This window comes from Canis lupus, chromosome 5 (assembly GCF_003254725.2).
Source record: "Canis lupus dingo isolate Sandy chromosome 5, ASM325472v2, whole genome shotgun sequence".
In the NCBI taxonomy this organism is placed as follows: domain Eukaryota; kingdom Metazoa; phylum Chordata; class Mammalia; order Carnivora; family Canidae; genus Canis; species Canis lupus.
Genome location: NC_064247.1, coordinates 50,208,053 through 50,233,947, shown reverse-complemented (window position 1 = coordinate 50,233,947; position 25,895 = coordinate 50,208,053). Strand labels below are relative to the sequence as shown.

The following is a 25,895-nucleotide window of genomic DNA, read 5'->3' as shown; positions in this document are numbered from 1 at the left end:
ACCTTGTAGAGTGGTTAAACCAGTAGCTTAGGAGGAGTGGGAGATACATCAAGAAGGAAAGGTTTGCCCTAGAGGGGAGATTTTACTACTCATCTATTGTTCATGTATATGATAATTAAAAAAAGAGATGGATTTTTAAAAGATTTTATTTATTTATTGATGAGAGGCACAAAGAGAGGCAGAGACATAGGCAGGGGGCCTGATGTGGGACTCAACCCAGAACCCCGGGATCACGTCCTCAGTCAGAGGCAGATGCTCAACCATTGAGCCGCTCAGGTACCCCAGAGATGGATCTTTTAACTGGTTTTATTTTTATATTTTAATTATCTAGAGACAGTGCACCGCCCCCCATTGCCTGCACCCAAGGTAGCTCCCACTACCTTGCCCTTTGGTAGCCACTGAGTTAAGTGAATGGATTCTACTGCCTGGGTTTGAATCCTGCACCTACTACCATTTATTAGCTGGGTGATCTTGGGCAAATTATTTCTCTTCTGTTCACTTTTCTTTCCTTGCCCTGTAAGATAGAGTCAATAATGATAATACTTATCTTTCGGGGTTGCTGCATATATTACTGAGAATAAAGCACATATACTTTTGACAGATGCCAAGCACATAGGGTACCCAAGAATGTTAGCCACTGTTACTAGTGAGTGCTTCATGGGTGGTGATTTTTTTTTTTAAGATTTTATTTATTCATGAGAGAAACAGAGAAGCAGGCTCCATGCAGGGAGCCCATGTGGGACTCCAGCCTGGGACCCCAGCATCATGTCCTGGGCCAAAGGCAGGTACTCAACTGCTGAGCCACCCAGGTGTTATTTCTGTCTCCACTTCTTCCACAAAGGTGAAAGTAAAACCTGCTCCCTCAAGAGGAACCTGATAAAGATGAGGGTACAGGAGATAGAAGTTTCTTTCCAATTTCTGATTTAAGAGGATCTCTCCCTCTATGTTCCAGCCTTAAAAAGCTGCTGACCACCCCATCCCCACCCCCTGCCCCTTGAACTGCCTGCCCAAATCTTGCACACGTTCTCTTCTGGCTGGAGCACCCCCCCACCCCATTCCAGGTTTATAGGATTCCAGGCCATAGTTTACTGTTCCACGATGTCTGTGCATAAAGGCCCTACCTTTGCCAATGGCCTCATGTCGTGGGTCTTGACACCTATATTCTTAACCTTCCATCTCTCCCTCACCACCCTAAGGAAACTGGGAGAGAGGCCTTGGTGGAAAAGTCTGGGCCCAGGCACTGTGTTGTGTGTCCAGAGGCTGTATTTAAAACTCCCAGATTGTCCCCGGGGGCTTCTGCTACTTTAAAAAGAAAAAAAAAAAAAAAAAAAGCGCCTTCACATCTCAGGTGTAAGTGCCAGATCTTGTAGCACTTACAAGGACAAATCCATTTCTTAACTGAATAATAGAGCTTAAAACGCACATGACTGGCTGATGTAAGCTTTGGCCAGGTCTGTGAGGAATTTTGCAACATTATTTCTCTTGATGTTCTTTTCTTGTAGCTGTTGTTCTCCGAGCAGGAGGCCAGGCTGAGGCTCTGCTTCTCCCTCATCCAGTGACCCCGAAAGAGCCATTTCAGGTCTAAGCAAACACCTCTCAGTACCTCCCAGTTCTCTCTGTTTGTAGCTAAGGTCAGGGAGAGATACCTAAGCCCAGAAATCTTTTTTTTTTTTAAAGATTTTATTTATTTATTTATGAAAGACACAGAGAGAGAGAGACATAGGCAGAGGGAGAAGCAGGCTCCCTGTGAAGAGCCTGATGCGGGACTCAATCCCCGCACCCCAGGATCATGACCTGAGCCAAAGGCAGACACTCAACCACTGAGCCACCCAGGCATCCCCTACATCCAGAAATCTAAGAGTGCTTCAGTATGTCCGACAGCTCTTTCTCCCTCATACCCCCATCAGATCCATCACCGAGCTCGAGCACCTGTCATTTCTGTGTACCTCTCCCTCTTTACCAGCACCACCCTAATTCCCCGCCCCTTCCACCTCTGCACCTGCCTCCTGCCAGACCAAATGCATCAAGGCAGCCAGGTGGTGGCCCATCTAGCCTCCCAGTACCCTAGGAAAGGAGACTGTGAGGTCCCCTGTGTGGCCTCAGCCTCCCTCTGGGTCCCGTCTCACCCACATTTGCCCTCGCTCCATCTGCTCCAACCACGCTGGCCTTCTCATCCCTCACGTGTGTCACTTCCCTTCCTTGTATGTGGTTCTGTCCTCTGCTGGCTGCATGCCAATGTCTGCACATCCTTTTAATGTCAGCTAAGCCATAACATACAAAACGCATGTGTGTACACATCACGCATGTTACACATACATGTATGTCATACATAACAGGAATGCCGAGACACACCCCGATACCCTGAAGCAGTCCCTGGAGCAGTCCCTGGAGTCCCTTTTCTGACAGAAAAGGGATTTAGAGACAACTGTCTGGACCACCCTTACCTCACTGCTCTTCCTCATGCTTCTGAGCAGAGGGGGCCACAGGAGGAGGCTGTGCACAAGATAATTTCTTGTTCTCCACTTGCCTCTGACCTGATGTATTATTTCTCTGTTATCTCAGATTAATTTCACTTTTTCAAATAAACTAGCAAAGATTTCTTGCCTAAACTATCAAACACAACCTCACCTGCCTGTCTGGCCATATCCAGAAACATTCATTCAAATAATTTTTGTTCTTTGGGGTTTCACTTTCCTGGGCACAGAGACTAGTCAGGAAGGAATAAGGTCAGAAACAGAGGCAGGAGACACAGGGAGGGGGGTGGGGAGAGAGAGAGAAAAAACCTCCTAGAGCAATTTGAGGACATTCACAAAAAGAGATCTGCTCCCTCCCCTACCAGCACTGAATACACGTTCCTGGTCCCCTTGAGAATCGCCCTTCCAGCCCTCACTTACCAGCCCTCATGAGTAAGGCTTAGGCCACCTTCGTTCCTTAGCCATCATCTCTCTGGTCTCCAGTAAATGCAACCCAGTCCCCCACTTTTCCCCAGCCCCCTTCAGCTCCTGAGAAAGATCTGCAGCCTGGGAATCAAAAGTCCCGAGTTCTAGGTCAAGGTTTGGCATCCACTGATTTTGTGATCTTCCCTGGGTAGTGTCCGTTTCCTCCTCTGAGGGCATTGTCAGCACCATGGCATTTCACCACTGAATCCACCATGCACAGAGATAACCAAAGTTTGTGAGCACCTGCTTTATGCAAAGCACCATGATAGGATTAATGATCCCTTGTCCATTTACCATCCCTGCCACGCAGGCAGTACTCCCACTTAAGAGAAGGGAGAATACCACATAGGAAAATTAAGAAACCTACTCAGGGCACAGGCTGGGAAGAAAAGAGGCAGGTTTCCAACCCAGGTCCATGGCTTTCCAAGAGCTCATGGGCCATTACACTAAGGTGAGACCAAAGTATACTGTAGAGAAAGAAATCAAGATGACTTCTTACAGGGATGCCTGGGTGGCTCAGTGGTTGACCATCTGCCTTTGGCTCAGGGCGTGATCCCGGGGTCCTGGGATCAAGTCCCACATCGAGCTCTCTGCAGGGAGCCTGCTTCTCCCTTTGCCTATGTCTCTGCCTCTCTGTGCGTCTCTTATGAATAAATAAATAAAATCTTTAAAATAAAAAGAATTTTAAAAGATGACTTCTTACAAAACAAGAAATAGAGCTCATCCTGCATTCCCGTTCCTGCATTATGCAGAAGATAGGATGCCTTTCTTGGATTTTTTCTTCCATGCACACCTCTGCTCAGGAGCTGGGAAGAGGGAAAGCACACATTGGGACTTGAGGTATAAATCTATAAAAGCAGGAATCCCAGGACCCAGAGGAAGAGAAGGAAAGGGGAGAGGGAAAGCTCTGTGGGGCCTGCAGGTGTGGGAGCACACCTAGCCCAAGTCTTTTCATCCGCAACGAGCAGTCTGATGGCCAGAGAGCTATAGAGCTTATCCGAGTTAACACTATTCGCAGATGGAGAGAAGGATCTAGAACCCAGGTCTCCCAACTCCACAGAATCACCCAAATCTAATAAGCCTCCTCCTCCATTCCAAAAGAAGAACCTCCGAAACCTTAATTTTGTACCCATCTAAAAGTCGCACAGAGCAATGCTAAAGGTAACAGACGCTGCAAAAAACGTTCTCACAGCAACTCCCAGCTGAACACACAAAGGAGGAGGTCCCAGGGAACAGTGTAAGGATTGTCTAAGGGGATCTATGCTGGTGAGATTACAAAAATCATAATATACGAATAAATGAACATATGGAAGAAATCAGCAAAGCCCTCTCCTTCTTCCCATATGTAAACTCGGCCTTCGCCTAAAGTCATTAAGCAAACACAGATGCGGCCGACCCAGGCACCAGATGGCAAACGAGAGTTGGGATAAGTGGGAAAGAAAGCTTTCAGTGTTTATTCAAAGAAGGGGAAGAAGCCACGATCCAAAATGCCGCAGTTTCCACAAAATGGTCACCTGGGGTCACCAAGGCCCAAAGGTGACCAAAACAAAACAAAACACAGAAAAAACCCTGGTGTAATCATGATTGGGAAGCTGTGGGAAAACCACTGCTAACTTCGGTGAATGGAATATAGTGTCAGAAAAAAAAAAGTGATAATGCTGCAAAACAAAGAAGGAGCAGAAGGGGACAGGGAAATGGAAGGAATTGCCTTTGGCGGAGCATTTACGAGTACCAGGAGCTTGGGCTCACTTAATCCCCACGACTCCCCTCTCAGGTATTGGCCAAATATTATAAATGAGGAGATTTCATAAATGGGCCCAGAGAGATGAGGCTCTCGGGTCACATCGCAGGAATTCCAGCCTCGCTGTTTCCAGAGCTCCCTGGGCACTGCCCCTGGCTCCGCAGCTCGGATTTCTCATCTCTTATCCTGTTGTCAGACCGTGTAATATTTGACACAGAAAACATGGTCCTTGAAAGATTCCATTCAGCCCATCATCGCCGAGCGGCCAGCCCCTGGGAGCACACATGGCCTCTGTCCATGTGGCACGCACAGGGGAGGTCATATGGCACCATCTCCCCCATCGGCCCACACCACTAGCCATGGGTAAGGTGACCTGGTCAGGTGCTGCTTTAAGGAGAGGCCAGAGCAGACGTAGAGTGAGGAACAGAGCGTGCCTGAGAACTTGGCTCCACTTTAATTTCAGAAAAGACACTCTGTGCTTTCCTCATCTTAGCCCACTTCACCTCTTAGCTTGTACATCCAGGATGAGCTTCTGTTGTGAAAATACCCAAAGGCATCTATGCTTTTCAGTGTGTATGAATGTATATATACATGGAGAATATAGAGGATTCTATCTGTAGGGGTCGAGAATTCCAATAATGCAACTATTCGTTTGCTTGTGGATGCAACAGTAGGGTGGAAAATGCTTTCAAGCTAGACAGACGTGTCTCCTGACTCCACCACTAAACCCGTTGTCTTGGACAAGCTGCAGTACCGCTTTGAGTTTCCGTTTCCTGGCCCATCAGACAGAGTTAACATGCATTCTGAAGGGCTGGGTGTATTTTCCTCCTGCCCCCTCTTCTCTCATTCCACATGGCCAGGGTCCATATGACCATTTTATTTTTCTAATTTTTTCTCCATTATTTTTATCTTACCACATCCCCATCCAGGATGGATCCAGCCTTCCTAAAGGCCACTGAGCACTGTAAGAAGATGCTGTACAACCACAAAGCAGGCTTGTGTTATTGTATATTGTCCCCAGACTGCCTCCCTCACCTGGTGTGTAGTTGGGTGTGTAGTTGGCCAGGGAGAGGCTCCAGTAGGTGCCTGGAGGAGAGATGGAAGATATGGGTTCCCTCCTTGCTGGGTTGCCGCAGGTTAGCTGATCCATCCACCATGGGCCACCATCCCTACAGATGACCTCTCCCTCCGGCATTCCCTCTGGATGTTGGGAGTCTCTCACTCTCCTTGCTCCTTTGGGCCAAGAGGCAGTAGGGGCTCCCCACTGTTGCTAGTCATAGGGTACTGTTTCTTTTCCTAAATCTTCTTTTAAATAAACCCAGTATTGAGTTTTGTCTCAATTGCCCAACATGAGAGTCCATCTATTTCCTGATGGGAAGCTAACATGTCAGCTCAATTGCCTGTTTTCTGTAATAACTTCATCAAACCTCCCGGATTCCCAGCCACATCTTTCCTCTCGCATTCAGACATAGGACCTCCTTATTCTCAGCTGCCACCTACCTTAAAGAGACAACAGAAGCCATTAGAAAGACACCTGCCATTAAATCTTACATCCAATGGCGTGCCACAGTTGGTTCACACCTGGCAGGAGAGCTGACTGCGCAGGTCTCTTCCCGAGTGCGCTCTGTGTTCACTGATATCACATTAGTAAATGGAAGGTGGCCACAGCAGGCTTTACACTAGCAGAATTGGCCAATGCTACAAAGTAGGGCTTTTTAATTTTGTTTTGATTTTAGGTTTTTTTGGTAGAGCCAGTTGTTAACATTTATCAGCACATCACTGCTCATATCCAGATTCAGACTTTTTCTCCTTCACATTTATTGTAATGGAAGAGATTATAAAGGAAGAGCCTGTTTGTCGGAGGCTCCTCCATTCCCACTCCCCTTCTGACAGCCCACTGAATCCGTTATCCTCTCACTCCTCTCTATTAGCTAGCTCCTTCTCGGCAGCATTGGAATGTGCTCTAGACTTGTGCTGTCCCATACAGCCGCCACCAATCGAATGTGGTTACTGAACACTTCAATGTGGCTAGTGCGGTTTGAAATGTAGAGAATTACACACCAGATTTCAAAGAGTCACTATGAATAAAAGGACATAAAATATCTACTAATTGTATTGATTACTTGTGAAATGATGATATTTATAATAAGGTATAATAAGTTAAATAAAAGGTAATAAAATTACTCATTTCTTTTCACTTTTTAAAGTGACCCCTAGAAAATTTTAAATTACATAACTCACATTATTTCTTTTGGACAGTGCTACTACACACGCTCTCATCTTAAACAAAATCCTCTCTCCTGTGTGTCAGCCCCATCCAATTCTTACCTTCTCACAATCAAAAGTATTTTAAAAGATGGCTATCTCCGTTGTCCTGATTTTCTCACCAGCACCCTCTGCCTCCTTAACCAAGGATGATCAGCTCTTTACTTCTACAATTCCAGCCAAAATTGTACTAGCCTCAGTCAGTAATGCTATCCTAGACCATTGCTCAGCACAAAGGGCTTTTCAGTCCTTACCCTGCTTTACCTTTAGCAACATTTTGCAACAAGGAACACTCCCTGTATTGACACATTCTTCCATTGATGGCACAGTCTGTGATTTTCCTCCTGCTGTTCTGAACACTGCTTTCCAAATTCATTTGCCAGCTCCCCTCTGTCCTCTGCACAACACTGTATGTTGGTCTTCTAGATAATTCTATCCATCTCATCCACTTCTAAGGACTCATTTACTATCTGTAGCCCACAGCTCAGCAGCTGTCCATATAACATGTCCACTTAAAGGGCTCTTAGGTATCTGGATTGAAGCGTGTTCAGGTGAATTCATCATCTACACCTTTGCCTACAAAACTGGCCCCAGCCTATTCGTGGCACAGTCTATAAATGGCACCACATCTACTCACTCTCCTCTGCCAGAACCTCAAGGACATTGTGAACCCACACTCTCCTTCCCTTCCACTTCAGTCTCTCATGGTCACTTTCTAAACTACTTCTCATGTCTCTTGAATTCTTACACTTGGCTTTAATTCCACACTCACCACCCTAGTCTGGGTTATCATCACCTCTCACCTGGCTGGTTTGCTTGCCACCATTTTTACCTTCTCTAATGCATTGTCCACATATGAGCCAAGGTGATCTTTTACAAACGAATAGGATTGCTCTTGCTTAAAACCCTCCAATGGCTTTCTCTTCACTTTGGCATAATGATTTACAAGACCAGTCAAATTCTGACTCCTGTCTTCATTTGTAACTTTGGCTCTGGTCACTCTTTCTGTTCATTCTATCTACTCTTGGACTTCTTTTAGTCCTTTGAATACACCATAATATTTCAATGTCAAGTATGCATTCTGTGCAGCCTAAATGCCTCTTCATCAACTTTATTTATGGGGCCAACTCCTTTTACACTGCCAGGTCATTCCCTAACTCCCAGACTAGCTTTATCTCCCTCTGGCCCTCTCCTCTAGCATCTGCATTCCTCTAGGAGACCCTAAGCTCCATGAGGTCCAGGGATCAGAGCTGCCCAGCTCACTGTTGTGTCCACAGTGCCTACCTAGCACAATGCTTGGGGTATACAGCAGGTATTCAGTCACCATTTGTTAGACCACAAAACCAACATCTGGCTCAGACTTGCCATTTTGGAGAAAATGAAACTGGGATCCAATGAAAGGAAACAACTTGTTCAGAATTAGAGTTTAGACCAAGGTTAATGCAGGACCAGAGCCTCCTGATTTCTGGATCAGTTCTCTTTCCAGTACATCATGTGCCTGTCCATGATTTAGTAAGCAGAGGGAAGTGGACTGAATTCCCCATGTCCGTGAAAACCACAGCAAGCCCATTTTCGTAAACACAGCTGACACAGTTGTTGTTTTCTTTGTTTGTTTTAGGTAAAAGGCCTAGAAGTCCAATCTAAAAAAAGAAAAAAAAAAAACAACTTCCATGTTTCTAAACCTAGAAGCTCCTAAACTTTTATTCCCCACAGCCCCCGTTCTGTTCATTATTCATCTTCTTTCCCCTCATGAACCAGAGGCATCAGCTGGTACTCAGTGTTGGATGGTTTCTTCATTCCATGCTCTTTATCATTCCCAGGCAGCATGTCACATGTAACAGAAGATTCGGAAGGACTATCTTTAAATAGTAGCACTCAAGAACATATCATAGGATCCTGTGTAGTGCTAGGGTTGATATGAGTGTAATAATTATACAAGTAACCCCAGTTTTTACTAATTGTACTAATTGTACTAATTTAAATGCTGTACATGCATTTTATTTTTATCTTAGTAACTCTGCGAGTAATTCTATGATTTCTGTTTTTGCAGATGAGTAAACTGAGGCACAAAGAGGTTAGTAAATTGGCCAAGCCATTCAGTTAGAAGAGCCAACGTTCCAAACTAGTCGGTCCAGAGCTTATGAACTTAGCTGTGACATCTGACAGTTGAAGAATATGTTGAACTGACAGGAAACACCAAGTTTCACTGAGGGAGATCCCAAAGTTGCTTTTTACAGATTCCTGACTTCTGATCCATTGGTTATTTCATCAATCCATCTACTCATTCATTTTGTTCATTCTCTCAGCATGCATTTAGTGAAAAGTCACATTATATCAGTTACTGGGAATACTGGCAAAAGTTGATGGTCTCTATCCTCTTAGATCTCATAGTCTAGTTGGGGAGACATATAAGAAAAGAGGTGTTTGTCCTAATGTATGCTCAACGCTAAGAAAGGAGGAAACCATGGGGCTCTGGAAATAAAGAAAAGCTTATAAGCCAAACTGGAAGGACAGCACAGTAAAGTATCCAAGATTTGCATTCCACTCCTTTCCCTCTCTCTGACTTCTGTCTCCTCTCTCCCCTCCTGTCTTCCCAGTTTCCCTCCAGCCCTTCTCCTGCTTTGGTCCTCTGGTGCCCTCCTTGGCCTGCCCAACTCTGGCTTTTGTTTCAAGCTCCCTCCTGTCTTTTCCCTGCTGAAGTTGGTTTGAAATGAATTCTGGCTTTTCCAGAAGGACTCCTATACTGCAAAAAGTCAGTGGCCAGCCCCAACAGCTAAACCAGTGTGTCCAGAATCCACCCTTTAATATGACTTTGGCCTAGGACACTTGGAGATCCAACACAGGGAGCTTTAGAGCATATGGAGGGATGGGTGGGTGGATAGATAGTCTGTGTATTAGATAATTTGGTTATTTACCAACCTAACCTAAACACAGAGAAATTAGCCCTAGAAGCTACCCAACATTCCTTGCACCTCAGTCATTGTGTGCTATATTAATACTGTCATGTTTTGATTTTCTTGCTGCTAGTTATGGTTCCTGATCTGTTGGCCAGAGAATCTTGTCTGTATAGAATTAACTTTGAGGCAGGTAATATAAGTTTCTAAGGTGTTCAAACTCTTGAAAACTTTCCAGATGTTGTGCTTTCTTGAGTGGCAATCACCCATTGGCCTCCTTTGTCCTAAAGGAGATTTCTCTCTTCCAGCCATAAATGAAGCATATACTGGCCAAATGATTTCTGTGAATTAGAGGTACCAATTAAATTTTACTAAGAGAGTATTTGTGATGATTCTTGTTGGTCAATGTGTTTGATATAATAAATGGTGGATTATACCCTAGCTACCAAAGAAATTAGAGCCAGAAGGGGTCTGTGCACAGATTGAAAGAAAAAGGAAAGGCTTGAGAATCTTGATACTACCATGAGGTAAAGAAGGACCTTTGGTAGGAATGATGGGATAAAGGAGAGAATTAGACTGATGGGCAGTTGAAGCCAGAAAGTGGCTATTAGAGCATTGGGATATACATAAATGTACCAGTACCAGTTGGTGATGAGTTTCAGAGTTTGGCTGTGGGGATGAATGCTGGAGTAAAGTGGAGATGAATGGTCCTGGAGTTGGAAGCATTTTGAAGCCATAAGACTCAAGCATTGGATAGGTCATGTAAATTGATACTTAAGTTTTCCAAGATATTGACAAATCTCCAGGTAGATGGGAAGACTAGGTGATCTGGGTCTCAGCTTCATTTAACATAGGGATGCAAGCAAGAGGCCAAGGGTGACAGCAGTGAGCTGCATTGGATGTGCCCATGATCGTATATCTATCACCAGATGGTATAAACCTCAAACGAGCAAAGCTTTTTGCTTGCAGATGGAGGAATAATTGTCTGGAAATGATTATACGGAGCCATGAGAATATTGACACCCAACACCTTCACTAGCCCACCCACTCCACCAACCTGAAATGTACCCAAATATATGCTTGTCAACTCTTGCCTTTTAATAAAGCTTCTAGGAAAACAGGGCTTGTTTCAGTTGATGGGTAGATAGTGGTCTTAATGATAACTTTAGATTTAAGCATTTAATCTACAAAACAAGCCTATAAAATAAGTATTAAAGCTCCCATTTTCAAAATGAAGAATATGAGACTCAGAGCACTAAATGGTAGAGCTAGCATTTGAATTATGGTCTCTGTATCACTGAAGTCTTTGTTTTACAGTGAATGGTTAAGATTCGAAAGCTGTGTGTTTTCCTCATATTTCAAGTGGGGATATAAAGTAGGTAAAATGTTTAATACTGTGCTAGGCCATAGTAAGTACTATGTTAGCTACTACTACTAATTATTATTATTGTTGTTGTTGTTGATTTATAGTTATTATTATTGTTATTTGAGTTCCAGAACTCTCAGAAATATCAGCAGGACCCTTTTTCCCCAGTCGATAATAGATCATTAGATGGGTAATGGCTTACCGTTTTGACATCTGTAGTCTGATGCTTGTAGTAAGAAGCTTGATATTTTGGCTTTTAGAAAACCCAGAGGAGGCAAGTCGAGCTCAGGTAAGGAGGAAGAATAGTTGCTCACCTATTCATATTTGGACCCAACCCCTAAGCAGCCAGGCCACATATTAGGACCCCACCTCAGAATATTGCAGCAATGGTAGGTAGCCTTCCCTATTGTAGAAACACTCCCCTGTGCTAGTTTGTTGTGGTTAAATTTGGAGTGAGACTACGCCTTACTGGAGAAACACAGTGGGCATGTTGCCTCTCAGAGTGGGCCGAGTAAAAGCCTAATAAAATATATCACAGAGTAATTGCTTCACTTGTCAACTGAGAGTTAATCAAAAAAAGACACGTGCATGAAACCAACAGATTGCAGACCTGGCAAGACTTTAGAAATAACTTAATCCAACCCCTTCATTTTACTGATAAGGAAAGGGAGTCCCAGGGAGGGGAAAGGTCTCACTCAGGGCCATACAGCTGGCAGGAATTTTGTTTGTTTCAAAAATTAATATGAACAATCTTTCTCTACATCAATGAATCCACCTTCCTGCCTTTGTAAACACAATATAATGACTATAATTGAATTTGTCTTTGACAGTGGAGAAAGTAAGCTTTTAGGGTCTTACAGGGCCCTAAAGACATCAGGGGAAGATAAATTGTCACGGACTAACCCAAAGATCTGCAAATTGACTGGCTGTGGAATAAGGAATAAGCCTGGTCTTATTCATGAGTTAAGGCAAGTTTTAAATCCTACCTAAGCCACATATTAGCTTAGGCAAGTCACTTAACCTCTGTGAGCCTCTGTTATAAATTTAGATAATAAGGCCTTTGTCACAGAATGTTTGTGAGCATTCAGTTGAGGCAAGTCATACACAGTGCCTTACTAAAATAAGAATCAAATAAGTATATATGTTCAGCTAATGTTTAACTAATGCCCTGCTAAACACAGAGATACATCAATGAATGAGAAAGCCAAGGACCCTGCTTTGATGGAGCTTAGATTCAGGAGGGAGAAGCAGAGGTGAGGGCCACAGAGGAAGAGGGGGACAGTAAATGAAGATGCACATAAATTAGCAATATAATTTCAGGTGATGCTAAGTGCTAGGAAAGGTTTTAAAGAGAAGAAAATGAGGTGATCTGATAGATGTTTGGTAGAAGTGGACTGTTTCAGCCAAGTGGCAAAGTCTGGCCTCTTCAAGATTTTTTTAAAAATTTTATTTATTTATTCATGACAGAGAGAGAGAGAGAGAGAGAGAGAGAGAGAGGCAGAGACACAGGCAGAGGGAGAGGGAGAGAAGCAGGCTCCATGCAGGGAGCCCGATGGGGGACTCGATCCCTGGTCTCCAGGATCACACCCCAGGCCGAAGGCGGCGCCAAACCGCTGGGCCACTAGGGCTGCCCTGGCCTCTTTAAGATTGTATTTGAAGACACCCTAAATTATATGAACAATCCAGACAGTCGAACACCCAGAAGGGCATTCCTGGCAGACCAAGAGCAGGCAGGAACGAACTTGCTATGTTCAGTCAATAGCAAGATGCCAGTGGTTTCCAGCATGACCAGGACAGTGAGTGAAAGAAGGTTGAAGATGACAGCAAAGCACGATCTGGAAGTTCTAGTCCATTCTGCAAAAATCTGAATTTCATTCAAAAGGCAGCGGGGGTCCATTGCTGTGTTTAGTAGTCAAAGCAACTAATAGGAAAAAAAAAAAAAACTAAAGATTTTATCTCCATCCATGATTCCTGGCACACAGATCCAAGGAATCTCTGGCATGAAAAATGATATATACTTTTGCATACTGATGAGATGACTGGTGCCTGGGGATCACAGACAGCTTCCACTTGGGTTGATTCAATCAGTGGCTAATGATTTTTATCAATCAAGCCTATGTAATGAAACCTCCAAAAAAAAAAAAAAAAAAAAACCCTGAACAACAGGGTTTGGAGAGCTTTGGGTGGTGTACCCCACAGGGCGTGGGAGTGCCCACCCCCTCATCCCCAAACCTTGCCTATGCATCTCTTCTATTTGGCTGTTACAGAATCATATCCTTCATAATAAACCAGTAATAGTAAGCGAGCTGTTTTCCTGGGAGCTGCTCTGGCAAATTATCCAATCCAAGGTGGGATGGCTGTTCATGAGAACCCCCAGTTTATAGTCAGAAGTACAGGAGGGACTTGTGACACATTGACATGGCAGGTAGTCATGGAGGACTGAACCCTTAAACCTATAGAGTTGAACGCTAACTCTGGGTGGTGTCAGAATTGAATTGAATTGAATTGTAGGACAGTTGTTGTTTGTTGGTGTTTGGAGAGGTGCAAGATTGATTGGTGTGAGGGAAAACCTCCACATGTGATGTCAGCAGTACTCTGTGTAGAAAAAGCCCAGAGAGACTTAACTCACTCATGGATTCATTCAACAAGTCATTATGGATTACCTATTCTGGCTGGGCACAGTTTTCAGTACAGTAAATAAATCCAGTCAACCCCCCTGGCCGCGTGAAGTTTGTATGCTAGTAGGATAATAAATATGTAAAAATGTATGGAGCATTTTCCATGTACCAGTACCATTCTGAGTGCTTTACCTGAAATAACTCATGATCCTCACAGCAGTCCAGTGAGAGGTGTATTATTACTATCCCCATCTTTAGAAGGGGAAACAGAAGTTCTTAGAGAAGTTAAATCATTTGTCCCTGATGATATAGCCAGTATAAGTGGTAATGCCCAACTCCAGACTCTGGCAGTCTGCTATAGTCAGTCTATCGTTTTAATCACTGCACTATATTTTCTATTCCTGAAAAATCACTCTGACTGGCCCTGGGGCCATTAGGGGCTATTAATTAAGTCAAGAGACTAGTCAGGACGTGGTGGTTCAGAGAGGGGGATTGCTGAAATTCTTAGCAGCGCTGCAAGAAGGTATTATCATTCCCACTTTATAAATGGGAAAACTGAGGTTTAGTTCACACATCGGGTAAGTTAGCAGAACCCAGATGCAATGCCAAGCCTATCTCCAAAACCCAGTATCTTTCCACTAGCATCTCCATCTCTTGAAGCATTGCAGAGCCTCTGCACACCCCATCCTTTATGATCAGGAGGCTAGTATGAGGTGTATTTGCAGTCAAGATTGGGAAGCTGGGCGCTTCAATTTTGTTTCTCTGTTTGGTAGGCATTATGTAATTAAAGTTACATAAAATATGAATATTCCAACACATTCACTCATACATGTTTATAGGTGTTTCTTCTTTTTTACAATTTTTGGATTGATATACATGTACATAAAGCAAAAACACACAGATCTTAAGCACACAGTTTGATGAGTTTTGATAAATGTGTACACCCATGTAATCACTACCCCTAAACAAGAGCTATGTGTGAATGTGTGTGAGTAGATAGGTAGGTGGGTATGTAAATATATAGATAGAACTTAAAATTATAAGTGAAGTGAAACTCTTCACATCATGATTAATGATTAGGACTTCTCCCACTCTTCCTTTCTCCCATTCCTTCTTGCTTCTAAATTGACCTTGTTGTCATCAGTGCATGGAGGTTACACAGAATACCAGGTGCAGGTCAAAAGATGACTGTATCGAAAAGAAAAAAAAAAACAAAATAAATAAAAGAACAACTAGCCATTTCTTCATGTTTGTTGGAGGAACAAAATCACATTGCTATACTTTCTGTTTTTCTATGGAGGGGTCATGTGCTTCAGCCCACACATTACCATGTGAACTTGTTTTCCAGTAAAATGACTCAGAGTTCGTCAAGAAGGCAGATTCATGTATTCAGAGCTATGTGTCAGCATCTCTGGAAAAAGGTACAATGTACTATACTGGCATATTGTGCACATGCACATACACACACTTGCAATTTTCACCCAGGGAGTTCACACAATTAATAAGCAGCAGAAATGAGATTTGAACTCAAGCTTAGGGGACTCATTCAAGGGCCAGGCTTTTTGTATTAGAGGGAAGAGAGGAGCATCAAGTCTGAGTGTGGGGCTAAGCGATGGCTTGGAGTTAGAACTGGACTTGAATTCTGGCTTTACTACGTATTGGCTTTATGACTTTGGGCAAATGACTTGTACTTTATTCTCCCCTGATTCATAAAATGGGGATAGAGATGATATCAATGTCATAAAATCATATTGAATTCAGACTAAAAAGGTCACATACATAAAGCAATTAGCTCAGTCCACAGCCTAAAACAGTAAGCACCTGGGAAATGTTGCCTTGAACCAGTAACATAGCAGTGGCCGTGGGAGTTGACTGCTAAATCAACGGATGCCACATTTTTGAATCAGTCAAAAACATTTCAAGCTTGCATCCTCAGTACGTGGAGACTCACTGATGGAAAGGCATAGGTGTGTTCTACTGTACTTGTAGATTATATACACTGTAAAGCAGATGAAATATAGCTGAAGTAAAATATTTCCAATTCTTGCCTATTATGATATTTTCATATTAACACTATACAATACCTAAGGCTGTATTACATATCTAGAGCCAGATGGGTTTCTAATGATTTCTAAAGTCTTTTGATGATTTCTGAATGACTTTGTGTATGCCTGTGTATCTATATCTCAGGCAGTATTCTAGATCATTTTCATTTCTTCGCAGTTTTTATCTTATCTGACCAGGTCTTCATTGCTTTTTATATTCTAATATGAAGAGCTAGTACCAAGGGAAAGTGTCACTATTTTCTTATTTACTTGGATCTGAATTATCACCATTACCTTTAATCCATTGACTAAATCTTTTTCAGCTGCTTGTCCATTTTATGAAGGTTAGCTTAAATAAAACAAGGTAATAAAACTAAAAAAGCACTTAACTAGAGCATGTAAGTGACAACATGGAGCAGATCTCTGGATGCTGGGACCCCATGGCAATCACCGTGCTGTCATCCCCTGTGTGGCATAGAAATCCCATACTTCTTTTAAGAAACCTGACACATCTTATGTGACTCATATCTACCCAATATGTACACCAACTGACCAATCTGGTGACAATCTGCCTATTAAATGCTGGTAAAGCTTAACTAATTTCTTTAGACTAGAAGTCACATAAATGGCACTTTTAGTGTTTTCTCCTGGAGTCCTAATGGCGTATCTTGTGCACTCCCTGGAGTACATGTATGCCATTTCAGAAACACTGGCTTACATGGTCTTACATTGCCCCTGTTATGAAAGTCCTCACCTTTTCATTCAGCAGCTCAGCAAACATTAACCAAGCACGTATGAGAACTAGGACCATGCTAGGCTTGACATCTGCAATCACATGGTTCTTGTCTTTGGGGGAATGCACAGTAGAGCTCCCACCAGGCTAGGTCCTGAGTATTCTTCCCTGAAGACTGACTCTGGACACTCCCAAACATGCCATGTCCTTTAGTGCCTAGGTCTAGACTACCCGATAGCCTTCCCAAATTCTTAAGGCCACTGTTTTGCTTCCCCTGGCTAGGGGAGAAGGTACTAGATCCCCCATTCCTCAAATTGCCCGTAGTAGTGTGTCAGCCACTCATGGGATCCCCTCTTCTCCAAGGGTATTGAAGAGCCCCTTTCTTCCCTTACCTTAATTTCCTTGCATAACTCACCCCAGTGAAGCCTAGTGCCCTTTGCTAGCTCCCAAGCCAGGCCATAACACATGAGAACTGGGTGTTTCCCATGCCCACGCAGGCCTGGTGATTACTGGTGCTATGGCCCAAGAAGTGGTGAGCAGTGTGTGTGGACTGGTATCTCAGCCTTGACACGGCAGGGAAGGGTCAAACCCCATGAATGCAGTCTTTCATGACCATGGTACAGGGCCCCTATTTTTTCCTACAGAAACCCTTGACTTGCTTTCAGAAGTGACGATCAAATGTGAACTTTCATGGTTTATTTATAGCTCTGCCTTATAGAGAGAAAGAAAAGAAGTGATTAAAATGCGATTTTACAAAATATTTTGTTTTTAAAAAGCATTCATTGTGTGGGCAAAAAGGAAAGAGAAAAGTCACTGTATTCATTGTGCTGTCTAGACTCTCAAACAAAGAGGGTAGCGTGCTGCAAATTAAGATTGTCCAGCTCCTGCCTGCTGACAAAAAGTAGGAATTTTGAGGCCAACTTCAAACAAACCCTTTTGAACAGAAATATATTGTGGGGGGGTGACTATATTTAGCACGTGTCAGCATTCCCATAATAAATTCATATTGTTATGCTGTGGTCATTTCCAGATTTATTGCAGCCAGTGGGTTCCTGAGGTTTTGGCTTTATATTAGTTATTTGGAGAAATGAGAAAAGCCAGCAGTGCTGTGTCTGATGACAGCAGTGATTCTCCGGGCATCCTCCTTATTGTGTCCAATACCCGTAAGGAGCCCTGCCCCCCAGGAGACGGGATGAGCACGAGTTGTTTTGAGTGCCTATCTAAGCATTTTTTTTTTTTTAGAATGCAGTATTTTTTTATTATCCTTAAATTATCAAATCCACGTATGCCACTGTAGAAAATTTAGAAAAGACAAAAAAGAGAGAAAAAAAATTGCAACCCATGCTCTTGAACCTGTTAACGTTCCGATATATTTTTATCCAGTGTTTATTGTGTGTATATAACTTGTGGTTAGGACAAACACGATTCTTGAGATAGAAATGATAAACAACTGACTTTTTTACTCCCACCACCCCCTAACATTTAGGCAATAGAGCAAGTTTTTCTTCGCTCTGGTTAAAAATCCTGGTAGTTGTATTGTTTTCTTAGATAAGTACAAAGTCGATCCTAGGTAATATAAGTTTTATGGTCTCCTTAAGTTGTGAGACATAGCCCAAACTCAGATATTAGATTATCAACGAATATGTAATAATCATCATATGAGTTTTCATTCAAAGATGAGACATCTCCCCACTTCCCATTTGGGGTCTGCTACACATGAGAAGACGTAGCTGGGATTGGTCTTCTCTCTTCCCTGCTGACTCCCTCTGAAGCATAATCATTTTTGTTTTGTTTTGTTTTGTTTTGTTTTGTTTTTTCTTATTCCTTTGAGGTAGTTGGAGAGTATACAGGAAGAGAGATCAAGGGTTTAGAAAGTTCTTGTCTGATCAGTTCCCTTAGCCTATTAGGTGTTTGTAGCCAGGCTCCATCACAGAATTTGTTTTGGAAATTCTCTACTTGTAGAAACCTCTCACTTTTCTTGCCCTTGTTAATGCTACCCTACTCTAGTTGACTGTTTTCCCTTCATTCCTAAGACACGGAATAAATCATCTCAAGCCTTATGCACACTCCCACTGCCTCATGAGGTGGCCATATTGGATGGTATCTGAGACAATCCATGACAGCTCTCTCACATGTGGGCCACCGAGGGTCCATGGGAACCAGCCATGCTTTTTGGAGCCTGACAGACTCTGACAGTGCTGGCTGATTCCAGTGCTGGCTCCTCCACTTCTACACTGAAGCTGCCGGCCAGCCCTTCTCTTCCAGATGGGAATTCCACTCAGTCCATTGTGTCCCACAGTGAACACATATCAGGTTCCCTGTTGTTCTCAGTAAAGCCCCGCTCTCTTGACTAGCCAATGGGGAGACTCACTCCTCCCTTGAAAGTAGACCTGATGATACACAATAAAACAACAATTTGCTCCTACAAATCTCTCTCTGTTCTTCCATGTGGGTGAAAGTTTTAAGAGTTGATTAATGGGTCCTCAACGACCCTTTTTTTTTTTTTTTACAGATTCTTCAGGGTGGTCTGTTTCCAGCTCACTTTGGTATCTTATATCTGTCAACTTTAGATCTCAGCCAAAACTTCCATTTTCACATTTTGTCACATGTATGACCCTTAAGTTCATTCATCTCATAGACATTCCCTGAGTACACACGATATACCAGATGCTGAGTTTGGCAGAGGAAATAATTATCACAGTTCCTGTCTTAAGGAACTCATAGACTCGTCAGGGAGGCTGGTGTGTTAACAAAAAATTGTGGTACTATGTCATAAGTGCTATGGTAGATGGTAGCACAAGTTGCAGGGGGAGCAAATAATTCAATCTAGGTGGGAGGTAGGCGGCAGGGATGAGTCAGAAAAAGCCTCCTCAGTGGAGTCAATACCTGAGCTCAGTTTACTGTTTAAAGCTATATTTGTTTAGGGGACAAAATAACCTCTTTTAAAGCCTTGAGAATCTCTAGTGCTGGTGTTTATTTCTCGATAATTTATTTTACAAACAGGCAAAGGTAATGCGAAGAAGGGAAGAAAGCCCTATGGGCTGCCATTGTATTTCAGTGGGAAAGGAAGGGACATTTTATGGAGCAGCTTCTATAATACAGGTTTGCCGGGTCCCACCCATGAAGGCCATCTTGGAATGTCATTTCAAGGCCTCGGCATAAGCTCAACCCAGAGTAGTATTTCCCAAGGGCGTTTTCAGAATTCCAAGGAGGTAGAGGAAGCAGAAGCCAGTCTGGGAGCCCTGCAGAGTGTCACTCCAAAAGAAGAAGTGAGGACAGACTAGAGGACAAGCGCCAGAGTTGGTGACGGGGGATTGCTGAGGCCATCTCCACAAGATGTGGGGTTTACTTGAAGGGAATTGGAACTTAAGTCTGTGAGGGAAAATACAGGGTGAGCAGAGCTCTTAAAATATCCTTGTGAAGTGGAATAGCAGCAACCTCACTAAGATGTGTTTGACTATTTATCCCTCCACAAAATGGCCCCAGATTGTCTTTTTTTGGTTCTTTTAACCATGGTTTCCTTTTCGGTAATTTTTCATAATTTAGAAAATCTCCTTCTTCCTTAAGACTGCCATTTCTTTCTGTTGTCACTGTGCTTGCCAACCTCAGCATCTCTGATTCCTAGTCAGCACTTTTAAATCCGTTGAGGGCTAGGAAACCAGAGAACTCCTTCAGAATGTTCTTGCCATCGTTGGGGAAGAGTTGCTAGAGCATCCTAGCCAGAGTAGAAAGTATGTATAAATGGTTGGTAGATGAGAAAATACTAAGTTTCCTAACCCTTGAATAACTACTGAAAAGAAGTTCATCCACTTCTAGCAAGGTGTTTATCACCCTCTCCTTTGATCAGAGTAAATGTCTCTTCCACTCTATGGTGAGCTCTGTGATGAAAGGGCCCATGTAATCTTCATCTCTGCTTTCTATATATGTTGAATGCTGCACTCAACACATACAAGGGACTTGGATTTTTTTTTTTTAATGAATATTTTAGGTGTTAAGTAAACAGTAAAAAGATAAAGCTCCTGGCCTCATGTAGCTTGCATACTGGGTAGGGCAAGGAGTAAGAGGAACTTAAGAAACATGTAAACCAGTAAATACATGGCATACCAGAAGGGAATCAGTGGTAAATAATACATGTAACATAAAACTTATATAATAGATACATAAATTATTTCTTCCCCAACTACTATGTAAATTTTCGCAAGACAGAGAGTATATCTAATGCAAATCTAACATAATGTCTGGTACATAACAATTAGTAAATATGTGGAATAAAAAGGTGTATATATGTGACCCCAGGATGACTACATCTTTAACAATGAGTTCAATAGCCATTCCTAAGGCAGGCCTATCTGAGAAGCTGTGTCATGCCATTGCTTGTCATCTCCCTAGTCAAGTCTGTTGGACTCCAAAGTTTGGGTTCACTCCATTCCTTCTAACTTTTCCATTGCCTTACCAGCTTTAGGAGACTGCCTAAGAAAGCCTAACCCTCTCATTCCTATAATGGAGCCCACACGAGCTGTGATTGGTCTTGATGCCACACATATCAGCCATGTCCACACAGACGCTGCAACTCAATGTCTACCTGATTGCCCCATTGTAAAGACAGGAATGTCCTAAAGTCACAGTCCACAGCTCAAGTAAATTAGACTCAGCCCAGAGGCCTCACACCTGTGTTCACAGTTTTAGAGAGTGCTGGAATAAGGCCTTATGTTGAACAGAAGAACTCTTAAGTATGTTATCCTAAAGAGCAGGTGTGAAGTGGGGGTCCAGGGTCCACCTAGTTATTGTTATCTTGAGTTTAAGTAAACAATGGCCTTAGTGACTGATTGCATTGCATTGTTAAGGCCTTGTGTCCAGGTAATGATAAGGGAAAATCGTTTCCTCCCACCACTCCCTTCAGGTGATCACAAAGGTGCTTTGCCTTTGGGGTTAGTTAGGCCCTGGAGCCCTCAGTACTCAATCATGTATTAAGCCAAGGCTGTGTGGCTTTGGCTTAAACATTGATGTAACTTTTAATGTTCATTAATGTTTATTCTTATTACCAATGATAATATGTTGAAAAAAAAAAAAAAAAACGGACTAACTGAATATCTTAAGGGGAGTAAATTCTAATTAGAATGTTCTTGGGCAGCCCCAGTGGTTTAGCGGTTTAGCGCTGCCTCCAGCCCAGGGCATGATCCTGGAGACCCGGGATTGAGTCCCACATCAGGCTCCCTGCCTGGAGCCTGCTTCTCCCTCTGCCTGTCTCTTTCTCTCTCTTTCTCTCTCTCTCCAATAAATAAATAAAATCTTAAAAAAAATAGAATGTTCTTGCTTGTGACAAACCTCACCTTGAGTTCAGCTTTCCAACTCAGCTCTTTGTGTTCTGTTTTCCTTTTTGACAGGAGGCAATGGCAAGAATGAGCAAAGTTGGGAAGGTTGTGTTTCCCAGACTTGAGGATAAAAGGTAAGTTTATATTTTTTATATGCACGATGCTGAGGAATGAGGACATTCAAAGACATGTAACTGGAGAGCTAGAATAAGCCTTGGGGGCCAGTAATCCAGTTCTTTCCTTTAATAGGTGATACGAGTCCCAGAGAGGTGAAGTCACTTTGTTACCTAAAGTCATGAAATAGCTAGGGCCAGACTTCGGGGTCAAATACAGATTTCTGAACCCTCAGATCAGGGTTCTTTTCCCTAGGTCATTAGCAGCAAATTTGGTCTTCGGTTCCGAAATGGGTATCTCTTATATATTCCATCAAAGGGCACAGTAGCATCTGTCTGTCCATCTGTCCTTTATATCACTTGACATTAGGGACTATAACATGACCTTGATCAGTATTTTAATCCCAATTCACAAAAACTAGTTTATTGAGCTGCTGTATTCAAGGCATTATCCTAATTTGCCTATATGCAAGGTTTCCAAGGGAATGAGACATAATCTTATGTATGCACATAGATCATTTCAAAATGAAAGGGTAAGTTCTACAATAGAAGTACTACCAGGTAAGAAAGTAGCCTTTAAGAAAGAAAGGAATGTGACCATGTAGAGGTGAGAGAAAACTTTTGAGAAGAGATAAAATCTACCCTTACTTTAATGCTTAAAGGAAATGGGGAGAACATTCTCAATAGAGGGACTAACATATGCAAAGTTATAAAAGTGGGAATGGCATGCCATGTTCAGATAACTTATAAACAACTCAGAATTCTGAAATACAAAGTATGGGTTGGGGACTGGCAAGAGGTAAAATACAAAGGAGGGAAGGTGGAGGGGGTCATCTTATAAGGAACTTTGAGGCCATGCTGGAGACCTCAGACCTCATCCTGTGGGCAGGTTGGGGATAGTGAACTTTAGGCAGTGGCAAGACCTGGCCAGATGTAGATTATAGAAAGATCCCTCTCGGAGGTTGGATTAGAAGGCCCACAGGTAAAAGCAGAGAGGCCACACAGAAGGCTTTTTCAATAATCTAGTGATTGATGAAAACAACCTCTATTAAGCCATTGGTGATGACTATAAAAATGGAAGGATAGGGGTGCCTGGTTGGCTTGGTCTAAAGAATATGTGACTCTTGATCTTGGGGTCATAAGTTTGAGCCCTACATGGGGCATAGAGATTACTTAAAAAATAAAATCTTCATAAAAAGTAAAATAAAAATGGAAGACAGTTGTGCAAGTGACTTTACAATTATATTTAATGTTAAGTACAAAAATAAATTCCACCTCTTGTAACAGGCAAAGGTGTTGATCCCACCAAAGCATGGTCGGTCTTTAACGGAATTGAAAATGCCCATGGAAAAGCAACCCAATTTCTTTTCCTTTTCTTAAAGAAGGTCTCCAAATGCAGTTGGATTGTTAACCCCCTGAATATAAAACCCTCTCTGAGAAATACTGAGGTCAGAGAGGCAGGCCATGACATCGGGGGAGCTCAACTCAGGAGCATGGAGAAGTTGTATTTCCCAATGGCCTTGGGAGTCTCCGCTAGCAGCTTCCTTCTTTTGTAGAAACAGATTATTCTTCTCCATCTCTCTGCTGACCCTCCCAAGACATTTGAGGGAAGTCTATTTTTAAGTTCGTTCAGCAAATCCACATGTTCTTTTGAAAAGAATCTTTAGCTTCTTAGTCAGCTGGGAGCACGCCTCTGGAGGCAGCACACATGGTGCTCTGGCACCATCTACAGGTGGCCCCAAGGCTTACAAGTAGAAAGATGGCATTTCCTTCTAAATGACTCCCTTCGTCTCATTACCTCAAATCGCATTATTATCTCTATGAGACATTTACTTAGGTCTGTGCTACACAGAAACCACTGACTGAGTGTGGGGAGAATTTGGAAGAGAGAGGATTCAGCTTATTTTAAAATTCAGGATCACAGAGAACACAATCTAGTGACCGTGGTTCAATATGCTTTTTAGAAGATCCCAAATCTCATCTTCATGCCTAGACTGAATTTATCTGTGCACTCAGAATAGTCACTTAAAAGTGCTGTGGAAAAAACTTGTGCTTTGAAAGGTACTATCAACCATAAAAAGGCAATTTTCAGAATTAGAGAAAATATTTGTATATCATATATTTAATAAAGGATTAATACATAGGATATACAGAGTCCTCCTAAGACCAAATAACAACAACCGAAACAACCCAAATCAAAAGTGGACAGAGATCTTGAATAGATATTTTTCTAAAGATTATGTTCAAATGGCCCATAAGCACATGCAAAGATGCTCAACATCACTAATCATTAGGGAAATGAATGTCAAAAACTATAAGATACCACCTCACACACCTTAGGATGATTACAATCAAAAACCAGAAAATAACAAGGGTCAACAAGGATGTGGAGAAATTAGATCTCTTGTCCACTATGGGTAGGAATGTGAAATGATACCACCACTGTGGTGGTTCCTCAAATGTTAAAAATAGCATTACCGTATGATCCAGAAATTTCACTTCTGTGTATGTACCCAAAAGAACCGAAATCAGGATCTCAAGGAGATATTTATACACACATGATCATGGCAGCATTATTCACAGTAGCTAAAACATGGAAACAACCCAAGTGGTCATTGCAGGTGGATGGATAAAGAAAAAGTGGTATATCTGCACTATTCAGCCTTAAAAAGGAAGGATTTTCTGACACATGCCTCATCATGGACAAACCTTGAGAACATCATGCTAAGTGAAAAAAAGCCAGTCACAAAGGGCCAAATATTATATGATTCCACTCATGTGAGGTACCTAGAGTCAAGTTCATAGAGGGAGAGAGAAAGTAGAGCGGTGGTTGTCAGGGGCTGCAAGAAGGAGGAGAATGAGGAGTTACTGTTTAATAGGTACAGAGGTTTAGTTTTGCAAGATGAAGAGAGTTCTGCTGATGGAAGGTGATGATGTTGCATAACAGTGTGACTGTACTTAATGCACTGCAGTGTACACTTAAAATGGCTAAATTTCATGTTATGTGTATTTTACAAGAAAGCAATTTTTGAAAAAAGAAAAAAAGCACAGGGGAACAATGTGCCTTGAACCTCAGCTTTCTATGTGTAAAAAAAGGAAAAATACAGTCTATCCATCTTTTGGTGTTCCACGATCATGGAAGGATATAAAAAAAACATCAATCTCTATTTATGAGCACATTGCAGCTCACACAGTATTTCATGTCTAAAATTCAGTTACTTTATGGTGTAGGTATGGTTATCATCCTTCTTAAAGCAGGGAAACTGAGACTTACACCATTTAAAGTAGTTGCCCAGACTTCTCTGCCTACAAAGCCAATGCTTCTTCCACTGTACAAGGAATAAGACCAGTGAACAAAGTTGCTGCAAAATTGTCAGGATTAAAATGGGAAATCTTCAATGTATGAGAAGGTTATTGACCCAAGCTCCCTTCGAGCCGTTTTGAGATTCCAGAGTCAGGAAATCCATCCCATATAACTAAGAAATATTTAATGTTAAACTGTCAGAGGATATCATTAGAAGGAGAAAATTTCTGTCCCCTAAATCATTCTATGATTAATAACTTTCAATGCCCGTAGAACTGATTTTGGTGGAAACAACTTATCACAAGATTGATGATAATGTTGGAGTATTAATTTTTTTTTAAAAAGTAGTGATCATAACTAGCACAGATAACACTTACTAAGATCCAGGCACTGTTTGAAGTGCTTTTCATGCATTACCTCATTTAATTCATATAAGAACTCTATTGAGATAGATCCTATAATCATTCTCATTTTCAGATAAGGAAATTTAGACACAGATAGATTACGTAACATACCCAGTGTCACACAGCTAGTATTGGCCAAAATGAGATTCAAATCCAGGCCT

The 25,895-nt window shown here is 42.3% G+C and overlaps 1 protein-coding gene and 1 long non-coding RNA gene across 27 annotated transcripts in view; one reads left to right on the top strand and one right to left on the bottom strand.

Moving 5' to 3' along the window:
* The window catches only part of LOC118354704 (uncharacterized), a 54,376-nt gene extending 47,251 nt beyond the window's left edge, over positions 1 to 7,125 (bottom strand). Inside the window, exon 1 of the long non-coding RNA XR_007410828.1 lies at positions 7,009 to 7,125. This is a non-coding gene — a long non-coding RNA (uncharacterized LOC118354704). The remainder of the gene's footprint in view (positions 1 to 7,008) is intronic.
* FGGY (FGGY carbohydrate kinase domain containing) overlaps positions 1 to 25,895 on the top strand; it is a 420,837-nt gene that overhangs the window by 393,700 nt on the left and 1,242 nt on the right. For all 26 annotated transcript variants that reach the window (XR_007410823.1, XM_025427818.3, XM_025427831.2 and 23 more), the window contains one exon: positions 21,986 to 22,047. Coding sequence is in view for 25 of the 26 variants with exons in the window: in XM_025427818.3 (XP_025283603.1) it covers positions 21,986 to 22,047 (62 nt within the window). In the remaining variant the exon portion in view is untranslated. Of the gene's footprint in view, positions 1 to 21,985; positions 22,048 to 25,895 lie in introns of those variants that run through there.